The sequence below is a fragment of the Gastrolobium bilobum genome, unplaced genomic scaffold (genome assembly GCF_033153095.1).
Source record: "Gastrolobium bilobum isolate Gb01-03AN ecotype WA unplaced genomic scaffold, APGP_CSIRO_Gbil_v1 utg22471, whole genome shotgun sequence".
Taxonomy (NCBI): Eukaryota; Viridiplantae; Streptophyta; class Magnoliopsida; order Fabales; family Fabaceae; genus Gastrolobium; species Gastrolobium bilobum.
Window position 1 is genome coordinate 103542 of NW_026895198.1, and position 22243 is coordinate 125784.

Genomic DNA, 22243 nt, shown 5'->3' on the forward strand with positions numbered 1-22243 from the left:
ATATAAACCCCATATATATATATATATATATATATATATATATATATATATATATATCCATTCCAATTTTTCTAGATTGATCAAAATTTAATATCCACTTTGTTTTGTCCTGACAAAGATATCTAATCTAATAATTAGTATATTTATATTGGATCTGTGTGTGTCCTTTTTCAGAGATCTACGAGGGATACACCTTAGAGATCAGTGTAGCATTAACATAGCCAAAGGATGGGGTATGTGCACAGTGATAGATAAGAGAGAGGGTTTAGAATGTGTTTACCTCATTGGCTTAGTCCCTTATTTATAGATGGGTTACCTAATCTACTTATGCTCCAATGTCCACAAGTGCGGACAAAAACTTCTGAAAAAAAAATTACAGAGGAAAGGGGGAAGGAGGGAAGAAGAAATAACGAAGATGAAGTGAACGACGGCTATTGTTTTTTACAGGACTCGTGGATGGAAATGTTAATGTGAATATTAGCCTTGTAAAATTTGGCCCAGTTCAATCCTTTTTTAACTTAATGGGCCAAATATAACTTGAGATACTACAATTTTTTTTTTGTAGACCCAAAAGTGAACTTTATGCTTGAATTTGATTTTATTAAAATATAATTTTATAATAATAACTTATACTGAGAAATTTTTATCTCAATTTTTAACTTAGTAAATAATTAATATTTCAATATATATATATATATATATATATATATATATATATATATTCAACTGTAGAAAGATGATTCAAGTTACAAAATAAAGATATGTGATTTATTATTTTTCATATTAAAATATTTGGAATTGGTATATATTTGTATAGGTATTTGAATATGTTTATATTTTTTAATATAAATTATAAATTTATATATATTTATCGGGTCATGCGATTCAACCATTGACTTACTAACCTAATACCTCGATTGAGCCGAGTTTAACAACATTACTTGATACTGAATGAGTGACTAGTATTTCAATATAAATATAACAAAACCTATCACTTTATATATTCTTTTGTTACGGTTAAGTTTTTTTTTTCTTGTTTACATTCTTTTATTTTTTAATGTATTTAAATATTTCTTTAAAAAAAAAAATTCGGGGGCACTGCCCCAAACCCCCACCACTAAATGTGTGGACATAAATAAATTTTTCTAAGTCCACCACTATCTGGCAAGAGTGAACTTTTAAGTCTCTTAGAAATATTGAGGATCAAGTTCTTGATCCATTTACTACCGTATTAGAATTAGTACTATTAGTCGGTCTTGGGCCTTCTAAAGTATGAACCTCTATGTCAAGTCTATAATACAGTTTAAGAAAAGATTAGGAAAATATGTTAAACGCTTTTTCTTTTTTCTTTTTGGATAAACCATAGGTATCTTCCACGGGAGAAAATTTTGTTCGAGACAGATTTAAGATTAAGGTTTTAAACCCCTCACAAAGATGTTTAAAAAAATACGTTAAACGCTCATTCCACCTCTGCTATGTTTAAAAAGATGTTTAAATAAATACGTTAAACTTCAACTTAACAAAAGAATATATAAAGTGATAGGTTTTGTTAAGTTGAAGTTTAACGTACTTTTTTAACCTATCATTTTTAAGTAAGCCCTCATTTTTAAATAAAGGGTTAACCCAAATACATATTAGTTCAAGGGATTATTTCCTCCATAGATATCATCAGTTTTCAAATTCTATATTAATCACGATTACCTCTGATCGAACACTAGTTCAAGCAGTGGCGGAGCCACGTTGAAGCCAGCGGTTACCTTGGCACTGGCTTATTTAGCCACGTTCGTTTAGCTACACTTGAAATGTAGCAAATTCTGTTTCAATTTTTTTGAAAATTAGCCACGTTTTGGTCGTAGCCATACAACCGTGGCTATTTGGGCACTACCTGAAATTTTTTGGCACTTGCTAACATGCCATGCTGGCTCCGCCACTGAGTTCAAGTGAGATTAGTTTTTATAATATTAGAAGTCTTAGGGTTTTTGGAATTAATATATTATAGCAAATTATTTTTTAATTATTTTTTATGTTAGTATTATTTTTAATGATTATGCAAACATATCATACATTGTTGACACAAATGGTAAGGAGTTTATGTCCCTTAATTTGAGATTTTAAGTTCGAGTTCTGAGAATAGAAAAAACAAACCAAACTAATATGAAGAATAAACCGATTGAGGAGACTAAAAAAGAAAAGATTATGCAACTATGTTTGTCTTTTGGTTCTGGAGTTCAGTTTTCTGGTTAAGTTCACTGTCTTCCCTCACATATTGTAAAGATTCAAAAGAGAGACCCTCACTCACCCATAAGCCCTCCCCTCGTGACCCATGGCCATGCATGACTCGCCAATTCTGTCATTCAATATTGTGTAAAAATCTTACATCTTTGAAAATAGGGGCAAATATATAGAAAATGATGGGGATCATTCTTCCTTTCTTTCAAGGCCTCTGCGCTCTCCAATTCCATATTATTTGAAGTTTTATCTGTGGTCAGAGGCATGACTCACAAATTTTCTTTTGGGCAGCGACATATGCAAGAAAAAAAAGAAGAATTTTCCCCTTAATATATAATCATCCATGGTACGGTCAACTCAAAACCTTGATCATCAAACTAACTTACTAATTGTTACAAAAATGTAATCGTATAATATTAGGGTTAAAGACTTCTTATGTTACATAAGAAGAATTTTTTCTCCTATACATACAATAAATATGTGGATCCACTGAAATTTTTCTCTTTTTTCTTTTCAATGAGATCCACATATTTATTATGTGTATAAGAGAAGATATTCTTATTATGTGACATGAAAAATCTTTAATCCATAATATTATTACATATAATGCTAAACAAGATTCTTCATAATTCACACAACCTCAACTGCAGTACAGTGCAAGCTGGGAATGTTATCTAATAAATCGCAAGTAAGCATTGAAGCCTTAGTTTTTGGTGGCTTGGTAGAGTACACTGTCGGAAGTGTTTCCATTGTGGAATTATCGCATGTGCCAAACCACTTAGCTTGCATGTATTTATGTTTCCTCCATGGTCCTAAGTGCATTTTCTTCTCCTTCATGCATTTTTTAGCAGCTGAGCACATAATCTTAACCAATGTTCGTAATCTCTCTGTTTTTCCAACAAATACTTCGGGTAATCGCCTAATTAATTGGTTGTATTCTTCACTAGCCCTTGCCATTTCGAATTCGCCTCGAAAATTCAATTCAATTACCACTTTTACTTCCCCTCTTCTAGCGTTTGACGACTTATCCTTCACTTCCAAGTAAGTATGCTCCCCTGAAATAATTGCGTGCAAAAAGAAAAGGGAAAAAAAATTAAATACCATTTGATCATTTTTTATTGATAATTTAATTTATTTTGCTCTCATAACAATTTGAATTATGGGTTGACTTCTTTATAATAATTCCAAATAATTTTGCTCTCGTAATTTCAAGTGGGAGGAGAGAAAAAGGATAAAGGTCAATTAAAATTGTATTTGATTATGTTGGAGAGAAATAAATAAAGTAGATATAAAAAAAATAAACATAATTTCTTATCGCTTAATATATATATACCTGATGGAATTTCCGATGAACTCCTCCATTTAGATTTGCAAATGGCACAATTGTAACCAAGGTTCAATAATCGATTACATATTTCTCTAAGCAAGCAATTCCGGCAACTCTTAGCCACCACCGGCCGCCGGCAAATGCACGGCATCTCCGATGTGTTCAATTCTCTTAGAGCCTCCTTTGTAGCTTCCCGAACTTTTATCTCTCGTGAGCTAGTCTTGCACAAAGTTGCCTTCGAAAATGGAAACAACATCGGTTATTTATTTATATATAATTAAGAGAGTACTTTTTCTACTTAAACAGGAGAAAAGTTAATTTTCATTCTCCAAAATAACAAAGAAAAAAAAAATGTCTCAGTTATATTTTTTTGTAGTAAAATGTCTCAGTTATTTAATTATATATAATTAAGACTAAGAGTATACCTATTCTACATGAAAAATAAAATTATTTTCTGCGTCTCAGAATCACGTCATTTTAGAGTTTCATATTAAAGATGCAAAATATTTTACGAAAATTTATGTTGCAGCAGAGAATTACCTTATATTTTTTTCCTCTAAACTTCAAAATAATATTATTTTAAAATTGTAAGAGATAAATAATAAATATTTTTTGCATATATTAAAAAAGAAGATTATATTTATAAATTTTTTATTTATAAATTCTTACAAATTACACTATACTCTCGGAAGTACTCGGGTAGTAATGTATATATAGATATATAGTGTAATTTATAAAAGTTTGTAAAAAAAAAAATACAAAATGAATTCTTCCCCTATATTAAATGCCATCGAATTTGCTTAACAAAAAAAAAAAAAAAAATGCCATCGAATTTAATTATTAAACATAAATTATGTAGAATATTCCGAGGTATAAGAAATTGTACCTGGAGAAGTTGGGCTTGTTCTTCCCAGAAAGCTTTATTCTTTTCCACCGTGCAAAAAGTGTCATCCTCATCGCCGTCAACATCGTCATCGTTACCGGAGTCGGATGAATTTTCCGGTGAGGTCTGGACATCGTCCCAAAACCCAAAAACAGTGTCAGCAAAACTGACATCGTCGGAGCTCCGGCCAGTAGACGGAATATTGAAGAACTCTATATCCATGAGTGTTAATTACTCTCTCTAATCCCTATCTTAATCTCTATCTTAATCTCTAAATATTATTAAGTGTCAGCACTCAGCACTCCAATTTATACTAATTTTGAGGTGGTCTTATCCATGACGTTGGATACCTTAATGGGATCCACTTTATGATGGAAACCGGTTTCAGTTGTCCGCATATTCCATCCTTGAGATATGTATATGTTCTCGACAACTTGGGAATTATTAACTTAATACTGAACAACTAAACATAATACATTCGAAATGAAAGGCAAGTATGGGTAAAAGAGACCAAGCATTAAATAAATTATACTTTTTTTGTGCCATGTTGTCGTTTTTTTAATAATTTAAACGGAATATTCTTTGATATTATACGTGTACATTCCCGAAACAAATTTTTTTTCAATTTTTGTTTTCGTGAACAGAAATAAATAGAAACCATATTTAACAAAATCGATTTTTTTTTTTTTTTTTATGAGAAAGAACCGGTTCAATTTATGTGCTGAGGAACAGGAAAAAAGCAAAAATTTCTATTTTTTTATTCTCGAGCACAAAATGAGAAACATTTATGTCTCTCAATCACTCCCACCACTATCATCATCACAACCACCACCACCACCATCCCGACACGACCACCCCCACCATAGTCGCCACTGTCGTCGTACCACCACTGTTGTCATCGTCACCACCACCACCACTGTTGTCGTTGCCATCATCACCACCACTAATACTATCATCACCATCACCATCACCGTCACCACCACCACCACTACCATCACTACCACTGTAACCAACCACCACCACTATCATCGCCGCAGACACATGTCATCACCATCACCATCATGCCATAACCACCACCACCACGCCACCACTACCATTACTATCGCTGCAACCATTGCCGTCACTACCACCACTATGACATCACCAATATCGCCACCACTATCACCGCTGCTGCCACCACCATTGCTGCAGCGACTATCGTCATCACCACCACCATGCCATCATCATCACCATCACGACGCCACCACAATCACTAACCACCACCCCCATCGCCGCAGCCACTGCCGTCACCACCACCATCGCCACTATTACCACCATCATCTTCGCAATCATTGTCGTCGCCACTACCACCATGCCATCACCACCATTACCATCGTCACCACCGCCGCCGCCACCACTGTCATGCCACAACCACCACCACCACACCATATGAAAAAGAAAATGATGATCCAAAAAAAATTTGTGTTTAATAGGAATAATTTTTTATTCTATATTTGTTGTGTTATCAACCACAATTCTCATTCTCAGAATACAAATAGATCATGTTATCAAAGAAATTTTTTATGTCAAAAAATGTCTCAAGGTACAGAAACAGAAATGAATTATTTCTTTTTAGAAACAGTGTTAGAGAACAGAATGATTGTCATATACACCCATAATTTCATTCAATTTAAATTTAAATTTTATAATTTAATACTATCAATATTTTCATTTTTATATTTTTATTTCTGAGTTTTAATAATATTTATCAAAATATTAATCGTTATTATTCACAAAAGATTAAGCCTTTTATATATAGGTGTACAAAAGTTACGTATAATATAAGAAATAGAATTTGGGGTTCGGAAAAAAGTTACAAGATATTTTGAGAAAATTCATATTGCAATAAAAATTTTTCTAAAAATACTATGTATTTTTTGTTTATAAATTAAAAAAAAAATTATTTCGTTTGACTTTGCTGATCAATATAAGACCATAGTTAGCAGTTCATCTAAACAATTAATACTTTAATAGTATAAAAGTCGGGATTTTTTTACGGCAATATAAGTTATATTATTAAATTTTAATCATTGATTTTATTTATATCTAATGGTTCACGTAATTAATGAATTCATTATATAGTATAAGTAAAAATCACTCTTATACCATTTTATAATTTTTTATTAGATAATTTAATCTCAAAATTTAATGTTAGATTGAAAGTTTCTATCATATAAATCATATTTGTAAAACTATTTTGTACATCATTATTATACATCAAATGTAACGTAATATATATTTCTGAAAATATGAAAATGAGAATGGTTTGATTATATTCCTATTATTATTCAATTTTTATGATATTTGACACAAACAGTCAAGGCAATAAATAATTACATTTCAATGGTTGGATCAATAAAAATATACTGTAAAAACTATTAAATATTGTGAAAATATTAACTCTTATACCAATATAAATGGATCTCTTTATCTCTAACTCTGAAAGTTTTACCCGTTAAGAAAATCAGAATAGAAAAGAAAATTTAATCCCCTGATGAAAATTAATACAATCATGATTTGACACGTATTCAACTTACTTTAATTTATTTAGTGTTCTGGATTCGTTTACCTCATCAGATCAATAAATTCACATATTTATTGCCAAGTCCAAGATTACTTTTGGTGTTCAATCTTATGCTTATCCATAGAGGAGAAGTGGAGGACAACAATTATATTTGATAGACCAAACTTATGAACTTTACGATAAAAAGACAACATTTAAATCCATTTTATCCACCAAATTCGATGTCACTTGTTTTATAATAATTACAATTGAGGTTGGTGCGATGGTTCTTTATTATGTAAAATATCAGTAAAGAACACTTTATGTATTCTTTTCTTTTCTTTTCTTAATGGTGACTAGGCAAGGTTAGAGTGAGAATGACTTGGATAGTTACGTTCAGCATAAAGTAATAATTTGGGTGGGTAGGGGGAGGGCGGGGGAACTGAAATTTTCACTCTCATGCATGAAGAATATAGCGAGATGAGAATAGAATTTTTACCCACCCCGCGAGAAGATTCATGCCCTTAATAAGTAATTAGAATTAGCCTAATGGTGAAAGGTGTATGTAGTTATATAATAAATTGTGTGTTCAATTCTTTAATGTATCCAAAAAATAAAAAAATTCATGCTCTTAACAGAAGTTACATCAAACTTTCCGTGATTATTATCTATTAATTACCGATGATAGTGATTTTTTACTAGGTTGGTATTGCAGTAACACATATATTATAACACTTGGAAAATGAAAACGTTTGATTAATGGAAAAAGTGCAATAAAGCGGTTGAAAAGGTGCACAAAATAACAAGAGTGAAATATATAAATATTATGGATGGAAATTGCCACCGTCACTCTGAATGGTGAAGCGGCTTATTTTTTAGATATTAATTGATGATTGAAGTCGTGATGGATTCAACTAATTCAATTCTAGATTTAAGTATTTTAATCTTTTTACAATGTATCCATTATTTTTATTTTATTTTTGGTGAGGAAATGTATCCATTATTTTTATTATGGAAAATATGTATTTTATGTTATATAAAATAATTTTATCTTATTATATACAAAAAGTGAGTAGAATTTATTTTTTTTCTTTATTTCTCCTTATTGAGTTTCACCTATTTTTATTTTTTTTGTTGAATGAAACAAAATTATCTCATGCAATATCATAAACATATTTCTCTTTTATTATATACAGAAATTACATGACAAACTTATATTATTTCTTACATAAAACAATATAACGATTTTGGTTTTCATCATTCATCCTTTTCTTTCTACCCTTTAGAGCTTAGTTGGAGCCAGAAAGTATATTTAAAAGCAATTATTTCCCTTTCCTTCAATCTTTCATATCGAATCTTGATAAAGATGTACAAAATAATTTAGCATTAAGTATCCACAATGATGTTGAGAGATTTGACTAGTTCACCAGATTGAGCATAACCAAACTATTTTAACAATATAGTTTTGAGTGAAAAATCAAAAATGAATTCTAAGCTAATTATTCATTTCTCCCTTTCTCATTCCTAATTCCTCTTTTTTACTTTTTTTCTTCTTTTCCTCTCTTTTAAATTATTTCTTTGATTAATCTAATGAAAAAAAAAGTAATTCCAAACTATTAGAGTTATGAATTACTTTACTATGTTACTGTTATTCAAATGATGTTAAAATTATTGAGAGGGGATAATCTATGTTAGAGAAATCACTTCAACCATATTCATAGTTCCATGAAATACTCACAAGAAATTGAAACATGCAATAACACAAAGATAAAGCGTACCATACAAAAATATTTGAATGCATGATAAACCTTTAGTTTATCTTGTTTTATGGACTAAAATAATATGAATTATCTAATTAAACAAGTCAAAAACTAGGGTTTTAATAGGATAATCATGAACATTATCTGAATTTTTGTTTAATTGAATCATCCTTGCTATTTTTTAGGGATTTGTTGACAAAAAGAGTCAAAAGATGAAGATTGGATAGATAGAGATCACAACTAGAAGATATGAGATCAAGAGATGATAGAGGAAGATCAAAAACAAGATAGATTTAAGATCTTATCAAGTTGTTAGAGAGGAAGCTTAAGCCTCCATCATGAAGCTTAAGCCTCCTAAACAAGCAAATAGCCTCTGCCAATGGAAGCTTAAGCCCCAATAAGGAAGCTTAAGCCTCCAAAATACGCAAAAAGTCTCGGCCTATGGGCGCTTAAGCCCCTAACTCAGGGCTTAAGCGCGCTGGAAGAAGAAAATTCTGACTGGAAGATCGCGCTTAAGCGCCCTACAGCGCGCTTAAGCGCGCAACGCGAATTCTGCAATCACCGTTCTAGGGGGCTTAAGCGCGATGAAGCAAGCTTAAGCGCCCCAGAAACCCAACTTAGGCCCATTCAAGGTGTTTCATCAAGATACGAACTCTTGACCTATAAAAAAACACCATTGGGAACCAGAAGAATAACTTTTAGATTGCTAAACAACTCTTGGGTGCTTGGAGGCGGAGGGAACGCGAAGAAACATCAGATTCATGTTCGTGAGCGGCGGAGACGGATCAACGTCAAGTGTTCACTGGAGATTTTGAAGATCCACCAATCACCTATGGAGTTTGGGGGAGCTTTTCTATTTTCTTTTGTTCTTGATTTTGCCATGTCCGGCTAGTTCTTTAAGTAGTTAGAGTTAGATGGATTTTAGTCGATTTATTATGCTTTGAATAATTCGTACGTTAATTTTCCTTTTTATCATGAATGAAGTTATCTGTTTTTAATGCTTTATATAGGCTTGAATCTTATATAATGATCATCGGTAAATGCATGACAATAGGGATGTTGGTGTGTGATCCATATCTGATAACTTCATCGTAAACGCTATGATTCTAGGAATAGACATAGAATTTGCGTAACCTTAAGATTCTTGAACTTAATGCTTGCATTCTTGGGGAATAACCGGGGAACTAGGGTTCTTTCAAGTTTGTAAAGGTTTTAGGGTAACAAGGGATTGAGCTCTAATAACACGCGAAAGAATTGGTTAGATTGATATTAAGGACGGTTAACGTAAAGAAGGACTTTGAATCATAATAAGGAGATTAAAGGAAATCGAACCCCTAGCTACGTTCTTTTACATTCTTAAATCACATCTTTAAATTCTTGTCTTTAATTCTTGCAAGTAATTAGCTTAATATTTAATATTTTAATTTTACAATTCAAATCCTGTTTCCAAATACACTTTCGATTGTCCAACTAAGTTTGCGATAGTGAATTAGTGCTTGAACCGTAATCCTCGTGGGAACGATCTCTTACTTAATCATATATTACTTGTACGATCGGTGCACTTGCCGTGAGTAGCAACAAGTTTTTGGCGCCGTTGCCGGGGATTACTATTTCAACATTAATAGTAGCTATTAATTCTTTAGATTGGACCTTATTTTCTGTTATTTAATTTTCTGTTATTTAAATTCAGTTTTATTTTCTTATTTTATATAATCTATTTTTCTGGTTTATGCGAGGTACCGTTGACACCGATTCCTTGCAATTCGACCCGGAGATAGAGAAAACAGCAAAAAGAAACAGAAAACTTGCTAAAGAAAGAAGACAGCAAGAGAAAGAAGCTTCAAGCTCAACAGAACCAAGAGAAGAAGCAATGGGAGACAACAATGCACCTCCACCACCTCCGAGAACGTTGGGAGATTACATGACTCCTGCTCGAGTTCCACAGACGGCGAGTATTGTTAGACCAAACGTGGATGCTAACAACTTCGAACTCAAGCCGGCACTTTTACAATTAATTCAGAAAGACCAATTTGCCGGAGGAAGCACGAAAGACCCTTACATCCATCTGGAAAACTTCTTGCTATATTGTGATACCTTGAAGATGAATGGGGTGTCTCGGGATGCTATTTTGCTCAGATTGTTCCCTTGTTCACTTAAAGACGAAGCAAGAGGATGGTTGCAATCGTTACCTCAAGGAAGCATCACCCACTGGGACGACTTGGCAAACAAATTTTTGGACAAATTTTTCTCATCTTCGAAAATGGCAAAGCTCAAGGCGGATATCACTTCTTTTGAACAAAAAGGAAGTGAATCTCTATATGAAGCATGGGAAAGATTCAAGGGACTACTTAGGAAGTGTCCCCAACATGGCATTGAAGCTTGGGAGGAAGCGAGAACCTTCTTCCAAGGGATGACGCCGAACACAAGAACATTGGTGAATGCTGCATCAGGAGGGTCCTTAAAAACAAAAACTCCAGAGGAAGCCTTGGAATTACTAGAGTCTCTAGCCTCTCAGGAGTATGATAATGCTCCAGTACCACAGAGAAGAGCGGGGATTATGAAGCTTGATGGCTATGATGCCATCTTAGCTCAGAATGAACAGATTTTACAAATTAACAAGAAACAACAAGAACAACTAGATGCTCTCACAAAGCAATTTACAAGTTTTCAAGTTTCTTCTGTTAATACTCCTGCTATCATTTGTGATATTTGTGCAGGTACTCATGCTACTGAAGACTGCCAGGCACCCGAAACTGCATATGTTAATGGAATTTGGCATGATCAAAAAGCTCCATATAATCCAGGGAGGAACCAATACGGCAATAATCAAAATCAAGGGTGGAGAAATAAAAATCAAAATCAACACCCGGGATTTCGTTACAGTTCGAACCATCAGCTGAATCCTCCTATGCCAGTGCAACAACAACCTCCACAACAATCAGAATGGGAAAAGGCCTTTGCACAACTATCCAAGACCACATCAGACTACATTCAAAGTTCCAATAATTTCAGAGAGGACACTTCAGCCTTTATGCAAGAGACAAGGGCCTCATTCCGGAATCAAGAAGCTTCTATCCGGAATCTTGAAACTCAGATTGGCCAGCTATCAAAGCAGTTCACTGAAAGAGTTCAAGGAACTTTTCCAGGAAACACTATTCCAAATCCAAGTAGGGAACACTGCAATGCGATTACTACTGTGAGTGAGAAAGCCATTGAACCTGTGGTAAAGCCTTCAGTAGAGAAAAAGAAAGATGATGAACTTGCAACTGAAAAGGAAAAAGAAAAGGAATTGCCAAAGAATTTGCTGCAGAGAAAACTGTTCCTGAAAAGAAAGAGTTCAAATGGGAGAAAAAAAAAGCTCAAGAAAGGCAAGAAAAGCCATTGGAGCTCTCACCTTATGCAAAGATTCCATATCCGCAGAGGTTCAGAGAGGAAATCAAAAAGCAGCAGTATTCCAAATTCCTTGACATTTTCAAGAAGCTGCAAATCAATATCCCGTTTACTGAGGCCTTGGAGAACATGCCCAATTACGCAAAGTTCATGAAAGATCTTCTATCACGAAAGCGTAAGCTACAAGAATGTGAGACGGTGACGCTGACAGAGGAATGCAGTGCCATTATCCAGAAAAAGTTGCCTCCAAAGCTTAAAGATCCAGGAAGATTCAGCATTCCATGCAACATAGGCAATATGGAAGTGAAAAATGTTCTATGTGATCTCGGTGCCAGCATCAACGTGATGCCACTATTTATGATGAAGAAACTGGGGATCACTGAAGTAAGGCCAACCAAGACAATAGTTCAACTGGCTGACTGCTCTACAAAGCAAGCTTATGGCATTATTGAGGACATACTGGTAAAGGTTGACAAATTCATCATTCCTGTTTATTTTGTCATCCTTGATATAGAGGAAAATTTTACTATTCCTATGATCTTCGGAAGACCTTTCTTGGCAACCTCAGGAGCGCTGATTGATGTACCAAAAGGCGAGTTGATCTTACGGGTAGACGGGGAGCAAGCAATTTTCAAGTTCTTTGATAAAGAAGTTCCCTCACCTATAATTCAACCGGAAGATCAAGTCTACTATATTAGTGAAAAGAAAGGAGAAGAAGAGCACAAAGAGAATTCTTCTCAAGAAAGTAAGCCAAAGGTTAAAATGGAGAAGCTCAGGAGCAAGGGAAAACACGTAAACACAAAATTCAAAGCTATTGAGCCTACTTCATCTCACTCATATGCACAAGAGTACTATGGGAGGACACCATTTCTGAATGATAGAGCTTGGTCATCACCAAGCCCATGCTTTGAACCACCATGAACATAAAAGAGGTACGTCAGGCTCGTGACGTAAAACAAGCGCTTGTGGGAGGCAACCCAACTATATTTTTTATTTTCCAACATTTTAGTATAGTATTTTAAATTTAGTTTAGCTTATTTTAATTATTCTTAGCATAATTTATTTTAGTCATATCATAAAAATAAAAATAAAATAAAAACATTGAGGTTAATGATCAAATTCTGTTGAGATGGACTTTCAGGTGTAAGTGGGATTAAAGCATACACAGGTACGCAACTCTTATTCATTTATATGTTTTGTGTATGATATTGAGCAGAATTATTGAGGTGGAAGAATACACAGTAGAGATGAATGCAAGGAATAGGAAAATATGGAGAAAATTTTCTAAGTATTGAGAGCTTAAGCCCTTAAAGGAGGCTTAAGCCCCCAAAAAAGTGAAATTTCTCTCGGCCCTAGCGCGCTTAAGCGCGCTAAATAAATTTTTATCCATTTCTCACTGCCTCAGCGCGCTTAAGCTCGAATCACTGTGCTTAAGTGCGCTCATCTTTGACATTATGCATACTGTTAAAATATTTCAGTTCCATATACTCATTATTATTTTCAGATGCATCTGAATATAAATTTGGGAATTGTTATGTGGAAATTGCACTAACTTTGCAAACATGCTGGATACTCGAATACTAATGTTGATATGGTTGCATACACTACTCAGGATGCTGATAGAAATGATATTGCACCCACTACTGAAATTGATGAGGATTGACCATTGTCTCAATGTTTAGATTTTTTTTCTTTTGTTGATTTTAGTTCATGTTGATATGAGATGTATATTGAGACTGATCTTGACGTGACTATGATTTTTTTTTGGATATGACATGCTGACGTAGTTTCTTTATCTGTGACATGTGTGCAGTGTACAGTATCAAATTTTTCTGATTTCTTGCTTAGGATTCTTTTAGATTTAAGTTTATTGCTGAGGACAGCAAGATTTAAATCTGGGGATGGGTACTATGCAATTCATCAGACCATAAACTTCACATGGTCGAAAGAAGAAACTCTTGATTACACGGAGTACACAGAAATATCCAAATTACAAATGCAGTTTTTCAGGGGAGTTTCTCAATATTATTTTCATATTATATGATTTTAAATATATTATTTTGATTTAGTATTAGTTTATTTTAAGGTCTTCATATATATTAGTTAGTTTAATATTTAAGTTTTTTTTTAAATTATTTTTAAGACCCCTTCCATCTTAGTCAATAAATAATTAGTGGATCTTAAGAGATTTTCCATTGTGCTTGATATGGATGCATGATGAATAATTACATGAAATTGGTTGATAGTTGATATCAAGAGTATAATGATGTAAATAAATTTTATTTTCGTACATAAATGAGCGTCAATCAAGCATGCTTCATAGTTCACTGGAATAAGAGAAGAATAACTAGAGTAATCAAAGAGAGAGTGGAAAAATAAGTCTCACATCCTTAGCCGTAAGCTTTTGAGCCTAAACAGAATTTTTTGTGTGGTGTGAACTTTACTGTTGAATCACTCTAGAACTTGTTTTGTTTCTCTTTGAAATGGTCTGTAGTATACAATTGTTGAAATGATAGAGGCAGTTCTTTCTAAAAGCTAGATAGCCAAATAGCCACCCTGATGTTCATCCTTAGTTGAAGCCCCTTTGAGCCTAGGCCTATTTATTCATTGACAACTTATTGTGAATAGCCATTTTATACACATCCTCACCTGAACTGATTAAATTTCAAATTTAAATGAGGGACTAGATATGATTGAAACAAAAAGAGAAAATCAAACTCTAAGTGTATGGGAGAAAAGGGTGAAAAGAGGAAAAAGCCAAAAAGTGGTGGAAAAGAAAAGCAAAGAAAAAGGTTGAAATGTGTATCTGTACAAAAACAGAAAAAGAAAAACAAAAGGAAAAAGGAAAAGAAATAAAAGACTCATATTATATGAATAAGTGGAAGAAGAAAAGAGAAGAAAAATAAGAGAAATCTGTTTACTATTTGTTGAACAGTTAAACTAGTTCCTCTTTGAAGTTGAATTTTGATCAGTTCTTAAGCCACTTACCCAGATGATTCCTTTCCTTTTCCCTAAAGCCACGTTACAACCTTAACAAAGACCTCTGGATTGACTTTGTATACTAGTAAGACTGTGGAGAGTGAGAATATAAACAAGCTTATGGTAGTGTTAATTCAGTAAAGTAAGAGTGAAACACATGCCCTTAAACACTGATTGTGAATGAATAAATAAAAATCTAGTGAGAGGGTGTTGTGGATCTGAATTAAACTACTCTTTCTTTTGAGAACGCATGTTATGATTTTATGACTGATGAATTATGATTGTTTGCTTGAAATTGATGTGTCATTGACTTTTATAAAGTCTGAATACTTGGATATCTCATTATTGATCAGTTTCTTGTCTGCTATTCACTAAGTATGATTAGCCGTCTCCAAACCTTTCCCATAGTTTTATTCTAATTAATTGCTGAGGACAACAATGTTCAAATTTGGGAATTGTTTGATAAACCTTTAGTTTATCTTGTTTTATGGACTAAAATAATATGAATTATCTAATTAAACAAGTCAAAAACTAGGGTTTTAATAGGATAATCATGAACATTATCTGAATTTTTGTTTAATTGAATCATCCTTGCTATTTTTTAGGGATTTGTTGACAAAAGGAGTCAAAAGATGAAGATTGGATAGATAGAGATCACAACTAGAAGATATGAGATCAAGAGATGATAGAGGAAGATCAAAAACAAGATAGATTTAAGATCTTATCAAGTTGTTAGAGAGGAAGCTTAAGCCTCCATCATGAAGCTTAAGCCTCCTAAACAAGCAAATAGCCTCTGCCAATGGAAGCTTAAGCCCCAATAAGGAAGCTTAAGCCTCCAAAATACGCAAAAAGTCTCGGCCTATGGGCGCTTAAGCCCCTAACTCAGGGCTTAAGCGCGCTGGAAGAAGAAAATTCTGACTGGAAGATCGCGCTTAAGCGCCCTACAGCGCGCTTAAGCGCGCAACGCGAATTCTGCAATCACCGTTCTAGGGGGCTTAAGCGCGATGAAGCAAGCTTAAGCGCCCCAGAAACCCAACTTAGGCCCATTCAAGGTGTTTCATCAAGATACAAACTCTTGACCTATAAAAAAACACCATTGGGAACCAGAAGAATAACTTTTAGATTGCTAAACAACTCTTGGGTGCTTGGAGGCGGAGGGAACGCGAAGAAACATCAGATTCATGTTCGTGAGCGGCGGAGACGGATCAACGTCAAGTGTTCACTGGAGATTTTGAAGATCCACCAATCACCTATGGAGTTTGGGGGAGCTTTTCTATTTTCTTTTGTTCTTGATTTTGCCATGTCCGGCTAGTTCTTTAAGTAGTTAGAGTTAGATGGATTTTAGTCGATTTATTATGCTTTGAATAATTCGTACGTTAATTTTCCTTTTTATCATGAATGAAGTTATCTGTTTTTAATGCTTTATATAGGCTTGAATCTTATATAATGATCATCGGTAAATGCATGACAATAGGGATGTTGGTGTGTGATCCATATCTGATAACTTCATCGTAAACGCTATGATTCTAGGAATAGACATAGAATTTGCGTAACCTTAAGATTCTTGAACTTAATGCTTGCATTCTTGGGGAATAACCGGGGAACTAGGGTTCTTTCAAGTTTGTAAAGGTTTTAGGGTAACAAGGGATTGAGCTCTAATAACACGCGAAAGAATTGGTTAGATTGATATTAAGGACGGTTAACGTAAAGAAGGACTTTGAATCATAATAAGGAGATTAAAGGAAATCGAACCCCTAGCTACGTTCTTTTACATTCTTAAATCACATCTTTAAATTCTTGTCTTTAATTCTTGCAAGTAATTAGCTTAATATTTAATATTTTAATTTTACAATTCAAATCCTGTTTCCAAATACACTTTCGATTGTCCAACTAAGTTTGCGATAGTGAATTAGTGCTTGAACCGTAATCCTCGTGGGAACGATCTCTTACTTAATCATATATTACTTGTACGATCGGTGCACTTGCCGTGAGTAGCAACAATGCAACAAGAAAAAATCTGAGCCCAGTGTTAGACATTGTATTCTTAAGACAATTTTGCCCTCTCTGTGGAGCCCAAGATTCGTGGACAATTGCCTCACAGGATAAAACAATTTATCTCTATTCTCGTGGTGGCACTTCCACATAGAATAGCCACATCGAACATAATCTATGTCTAACCAATTACACTAGATCAATAGTGGAATGAAAATGAATGTACAATACCAATAGAAAAAAAAACTCTCTTAAAATTTTGATTTCTATTTATTTATAAAAACTATAAGGTCACAATTTAAACAACACATTTGTTCGACGACAAAAAGACACATGTTCGACGACGAAAAGACATATCCGTTAAACGAAGAAAAGATATATCTTTTCCATATCAAACTTCTTATTCATAAACATAATAAATTCAGAATCAATTCCAACAATCCCCCACATGAATAAGAAGTTCAATATCGAGACCATATGCATATGAGACTCAAACGCAATGGGTGATTGATCAATGAGGAACAACTGCACCGAGTTTGGTGGATGCAATTCCTTGTAACCGTTCCTAGTGATATTTACTCGATTAATTGATGGACGCGACACGTTGTAATCGTTACCCTTATGTATAAACCAAGACAATAAGAAAGACACAATTATTCCTTGGACATGGTCCTCTAATTGTGTCTATTTTGACCTTAGACACTCCTGGTTCTGCAGGTGCATTAGAGAATATGGCCTTATAATATTCTCATAGAAGTGGCCTTCACTTCACATCCACATAGGTGATTTCTGGCAATGCATCCCAATATATATTGTCTAAACACATCAGAATCAGAAATCATTAAAAACCTACCTGCTTACCTCATTAAAAACCTACCTTCTCATATCTAAGAATGAGAATTATTTAAAAAAATTTCACAGTGTTTATCTATCAATCATCACTTGATTTTCTCTTTGAAACTAGTTCGTGGGATCTCCACTCTTCTAAGTATCCATAATGATCAACATTTTCATGGCCTTAAACTCATTCCTTAGACAAATTTTGCTTTTACTCTATAGTCAAACCTTTAGTTAGCGGATCTGTACTAATACCACTAGAGAGTAATTGCACTTACCATTATATATAACACTCCTTGCAATTCCGTTGGCTCCCTTTCTATCATAGTGGATGCATATAGCAAACACTAATTCCAGCCAATTTGAAATACCTTCAAGGAAGTTACATAGCCACTTGGCAACACCAGTTACATAGCCACTCGGCAACACCTTCGACTCTATTCGAGGCAATAAATTCTACTTTATGGTCGACTTTGTAATACATGTTTGCTTGGATGATTTCCAAGACACAACACCCCCTCCAAGTGTGTACACATACCCAATTGTGGACTTGGTGTCACTAAAGTCGATGATTCAACCTGCATCACAATCAATATGCACCATTATTATGTGCATATCCAATGAACACACAGTCTACTATCTTCGCTTCGATCTTAACCCTTTACGATTTAGGAATCGCAACGTTTGCTATACACCCCCACACTTTAAGATAACTCAAGGTAGGCTTTCTACCAATTCACATTTTGTAAGGGATATTCATTGTCTTCTTGTGTGGTACTCTATTGATAATATAGTTAGTCGTTAGAATGACTTCCCCACAATTCTAGTGGTACACCAAATGTTAATAGCATAACATTCATCATTTCTTTTAATGCCCAGTTCTTCCTTTCAGTAATTCTATTGTATTGCAGGGCATAAGGAACAACCACTTGGTGTACAATACCACACTCCAAACAAAATTTCTCAAAGGGGTCATCATACTCTCCCCCTCAATTGCTCTTTACAGCTTTAATTTTCTTAACCATTCCTATAATCTTCATCTCCAACCAATTCCACGTATTTATAGAGGTGAACTTGTTGGAACTTGCACCCAGCAATGACATGAAAGCATAAATAATGGAATGTAGTTAACCTTCCACAATGACAATCGAGTTTGCTCAAATGGACTGAAATTACACGACAAAATAATTGAAAGCCTCTTCAACCTCAAATCTATTTGAATTATAGTTATAACTGCTATCGACTTGGGTAGATACAGCCTCGTGGTTATTTTGCATCGCATAAAGCAGCACCTTATAGTAACAATTTATAGCGACTATTTCTTAACGAGCGGTGCTTCCTCTCGTAACAAAGTAATCATTTGAATTAGGAGAAATTTTTTTATGAATTAAGGGTTTTGGATGGCTGAGATCGAGCCATATGATGCAATTTGTGAGTTCTCCGATAGAGTTTGTGGAACTTATTGAAAAAAAGTATAAAAACAGTTTCGTGAAGGTCAGTCAATGGAACTAAAAGCCTCATATCGAAAAATAACTTTGAAGGCATACCAAACATGTAAAATACATATGGTAACACTTCTATAATCAAATATCAAACCAACACGATTATCTGTCATGGAACTCATCCATCCACTCACCACAAGAAAATATTTTAATAATACATATTCCTTTACTAAAAAGAAAGAAAAAAAGAAATTCTTATGATATTAATATAAAGAGATTGATAAAAAAATTAAATAAATCAAGTATTATTTTTCCAATTTTAATAAGTTTTGTATTGAATTTTCAATACTATGATACTAACAAAAATATTTTTACACCATCACCTCACTTGCACGATATCACTCGTGCCGTCAGTAGTATATCTTTTTTATTTCGTTCCCTAAGCCTAAAACATGAAAAACAAAATCCACGACATATGCAAATTGCAAAATGGAGATTGCTTTTTAAGAGCCTAGGATATTTTCTTTGAAATTGCACTCATAATTTTTTTTCATTCTACTGTCCAAATATATAATTAATAATTTATCAACCTTTTATCGCCTGACCAAGTAGTCGGTAATTGTTCTGCTTGTTTTATTTTTTGGATCTTCTTTATGGATATAAGCAAACTTCTTATTCAAAAAAATTGTTTTCATATGAAGACAATATAGTTTTTGTTGTAATTATCTCAACATGATAGGCTAAGTGAAAAGTATCGTATTGTAGGATTGGTGCATAATACTCATAAAAGAATGATATACATAGAATCCGTTTGGATAGAATTTTAAAAAAATGACTTTTTGTATTTTGCTTATTTTAGAAGGTTTTTTTCAAATGCTAAAGTTATTTTGTATTTGGATTAGTGCATAAAAAGCACTTTTAACTAAATATATTATTTGGAAGTTAAAATTAAAAACATGCTCTATGTGTAAAATTACTAAAAATGACATATGAAAACAAATCATGGGAGCAAATTTAATTGTGATGGAGGCAGCAGTGGTCGAACCAGTGGTGGGGGAAAGGGTGGTGGCGATGACATTGGAATGGGTGGTGGCGGGGTGATAGTGACAGTGGTGGATGTGATGACGATAGCAATGACGATGCAGTAGTAATGATGGCAGGTGTGGTGGTGGCGGCGATGGCTGTCGTAGAGGAGATGCCAGTGGTAACGGCGACAATCACAACGACAACGGTGGTGATCCCAGGGGAGGTGAGATTGGTGGGATTTGGGGAAAATTTGGATTTTGAAAAAAATATTTGACTTTTAACCAATGTTATAAAACTCGGACCGGACCAGCCGGTTCAAACCGGAAACTGGTGAACCGGGGAGGTGACCGATCCGAGTCTCATGGTGGATCGGATAAGCAACTGAACCGGCGCAAACTGCATTGACCCGACGATTTTTGGCAAAACCCAGCACCCGGTCGGTTATGGTAACAAACTGGTTTGTTAATTTGCAGCAGAAGGGACGTGGGTCCACGCTCAAGTTTTACAAGTTGTTTGCTGTCACATGATTTATAAAGATTAATTTCTCTCTCATTCAGAACGATGTGGGCCTTCTTTTTTCTCCCAGACTGCAAATTAACTTTTTTGACAGCTACGAGTATGGTTATCAGGGAAGGTACGGGATTGGATCGAGTGCGAGTAGTCCTGATTCGAAAGAGGATAGAGAAAGAGAAGGGATTCCTGAATTGGAAGATGAGACTGAACATGGAGTTCTAAAAGAGGAGATTCGTCACAAGGAGAAGAAAAAGTTGTTGAAGGCAGAGACTTTGGTGAAGGCACTTCGAATTCCAAGGCAGTGCCGTTACAACAAGTGAGTAGCAGTGAGGGAAGTTCCAACTAAAGAATTAGTTTCAAGCATGTAAATCGGGTTTGTAATTGTAGTGCAGATCTTCTTGCTAACATGGCCATCTATGGTAGGGAGCCCTTTGTGGAAGAGCATAATATAGCTTTTTTTTTTTGGGTTTTAGCAAATGGATTTTTTTATATATTAAACTAGCCTATAGGAAAATTTTACTGTGAAATCAATTAAGCATCACTGCTCCTTGTGAGTCTTTGAATTTAAATTGTTTATGGAATAATTTAAATATAAAATTATATATAAAATATAAATTTATATATAATTATTCGGGTCATGCGGTTCAACCAGTGACCCACTGGTTGAACCAATGACCCACTGACCCAGTACCCCGACCGAGTCGATGATCAGGCCGAGTTTAATAACATTGCTTTTAACTTTTGCTTTTTTTAGAAACCATAAATTTTAGTTTGGGAAAAAATTAAAATTTTAACTTTTTTTGTGACTTCTCATTTTTTTAAAAAAAACAAACATTCAGACACTCGTTTCTATTTAAAAAAAACAATCTAAACATGCTCTTAGTCCAAATAATCAAGTTATCTCTTAATGTGAGTAACTATTTTTACCTTTTATTTCATTTTAAATTTTAAATTTCTTTTTTTGAGGTCAATATTGAGTTACATATACTATCGTATATCATTTCAAACAAAATTAATTTTACAAATAATGACTCATTTAGCATTATAAAATTCTGCATGTAATCCCTACAATTGAGACAGATAGAACTAGCACTCAAGTCTCAAACTTTAATTTTTTTTCTTAGCTCTTACAAGTGACCATAGACAACCAATCATAGTACGTGATAAATGCACAACATAAAATACAGCTATGTCAAAAATAAAAAAGACACATAGATTATCGTGGTTCAGCCATTGGTCTTACGTCCACACTGATAATTTTATCCCCCTCTCAGTGATGATCAAGGAAGGGGGTTCCCCTTAATATAAATAGAAGATGATACA

General features: G+C 34.0%; 2 protein-coding genes and 1 non-coding gene across 3 annotated transcripts; 1 reads left to right on the forward strand and 2 right to left on the reverse strand.

The window, feature by feature from the left end:
* Window positions 1-2859: 2859 nt before the first annotated feature.
* LOC133299208 (uncharacterized) lies at window positions 2860-4661 on the reverse strand. Its single transcript, XM_061498649.1, has 3 exons — window positions 4443-4661; window positions 3563-3791; window positions 2860-3284 (listed from the first exon to the last, which is right to left on the reverse strand). Exons 1-3 carry the CDS (start codon window positions 4659-4661, stop codon window positions 2860-2862), a joined length of 873 nt encoding a protein of 290 aa, XP_061354633.1.
* Window positions 4662-11007: 6346 nt separating this feature from the next.
* Window positions 11008-11114, reverse strand: LOC133299264 (small nucleolar RNA R71). The gene has a single exon (XR_009749908.1). It is a non-coding gene; the product is annotated as a small nucleolar RNA R71 (small nucleolar RNA).
* A 37-nt stretch (window positions 11115-11151) lies between these two features.
* LOC133299255 (uncharacterized) lies at window positions 11152-13794 on the forward strand. The gene is made up of 4 exons (XM_061498694.1): window positions 11152-11516; window positions 11625-11964; window positions 12072-12815; window positions 13744-13794. Exons 1-4 carry the CDS (start codon window positions 11152-11154, stop codon window positions 13792-13794), a joined length of 1500 nt encoding a protein of 499 aa, XP_061354678.1.
* The last annotated feature ends 8449 nt before the right edge of the window (window positions 13795-22243 follow it).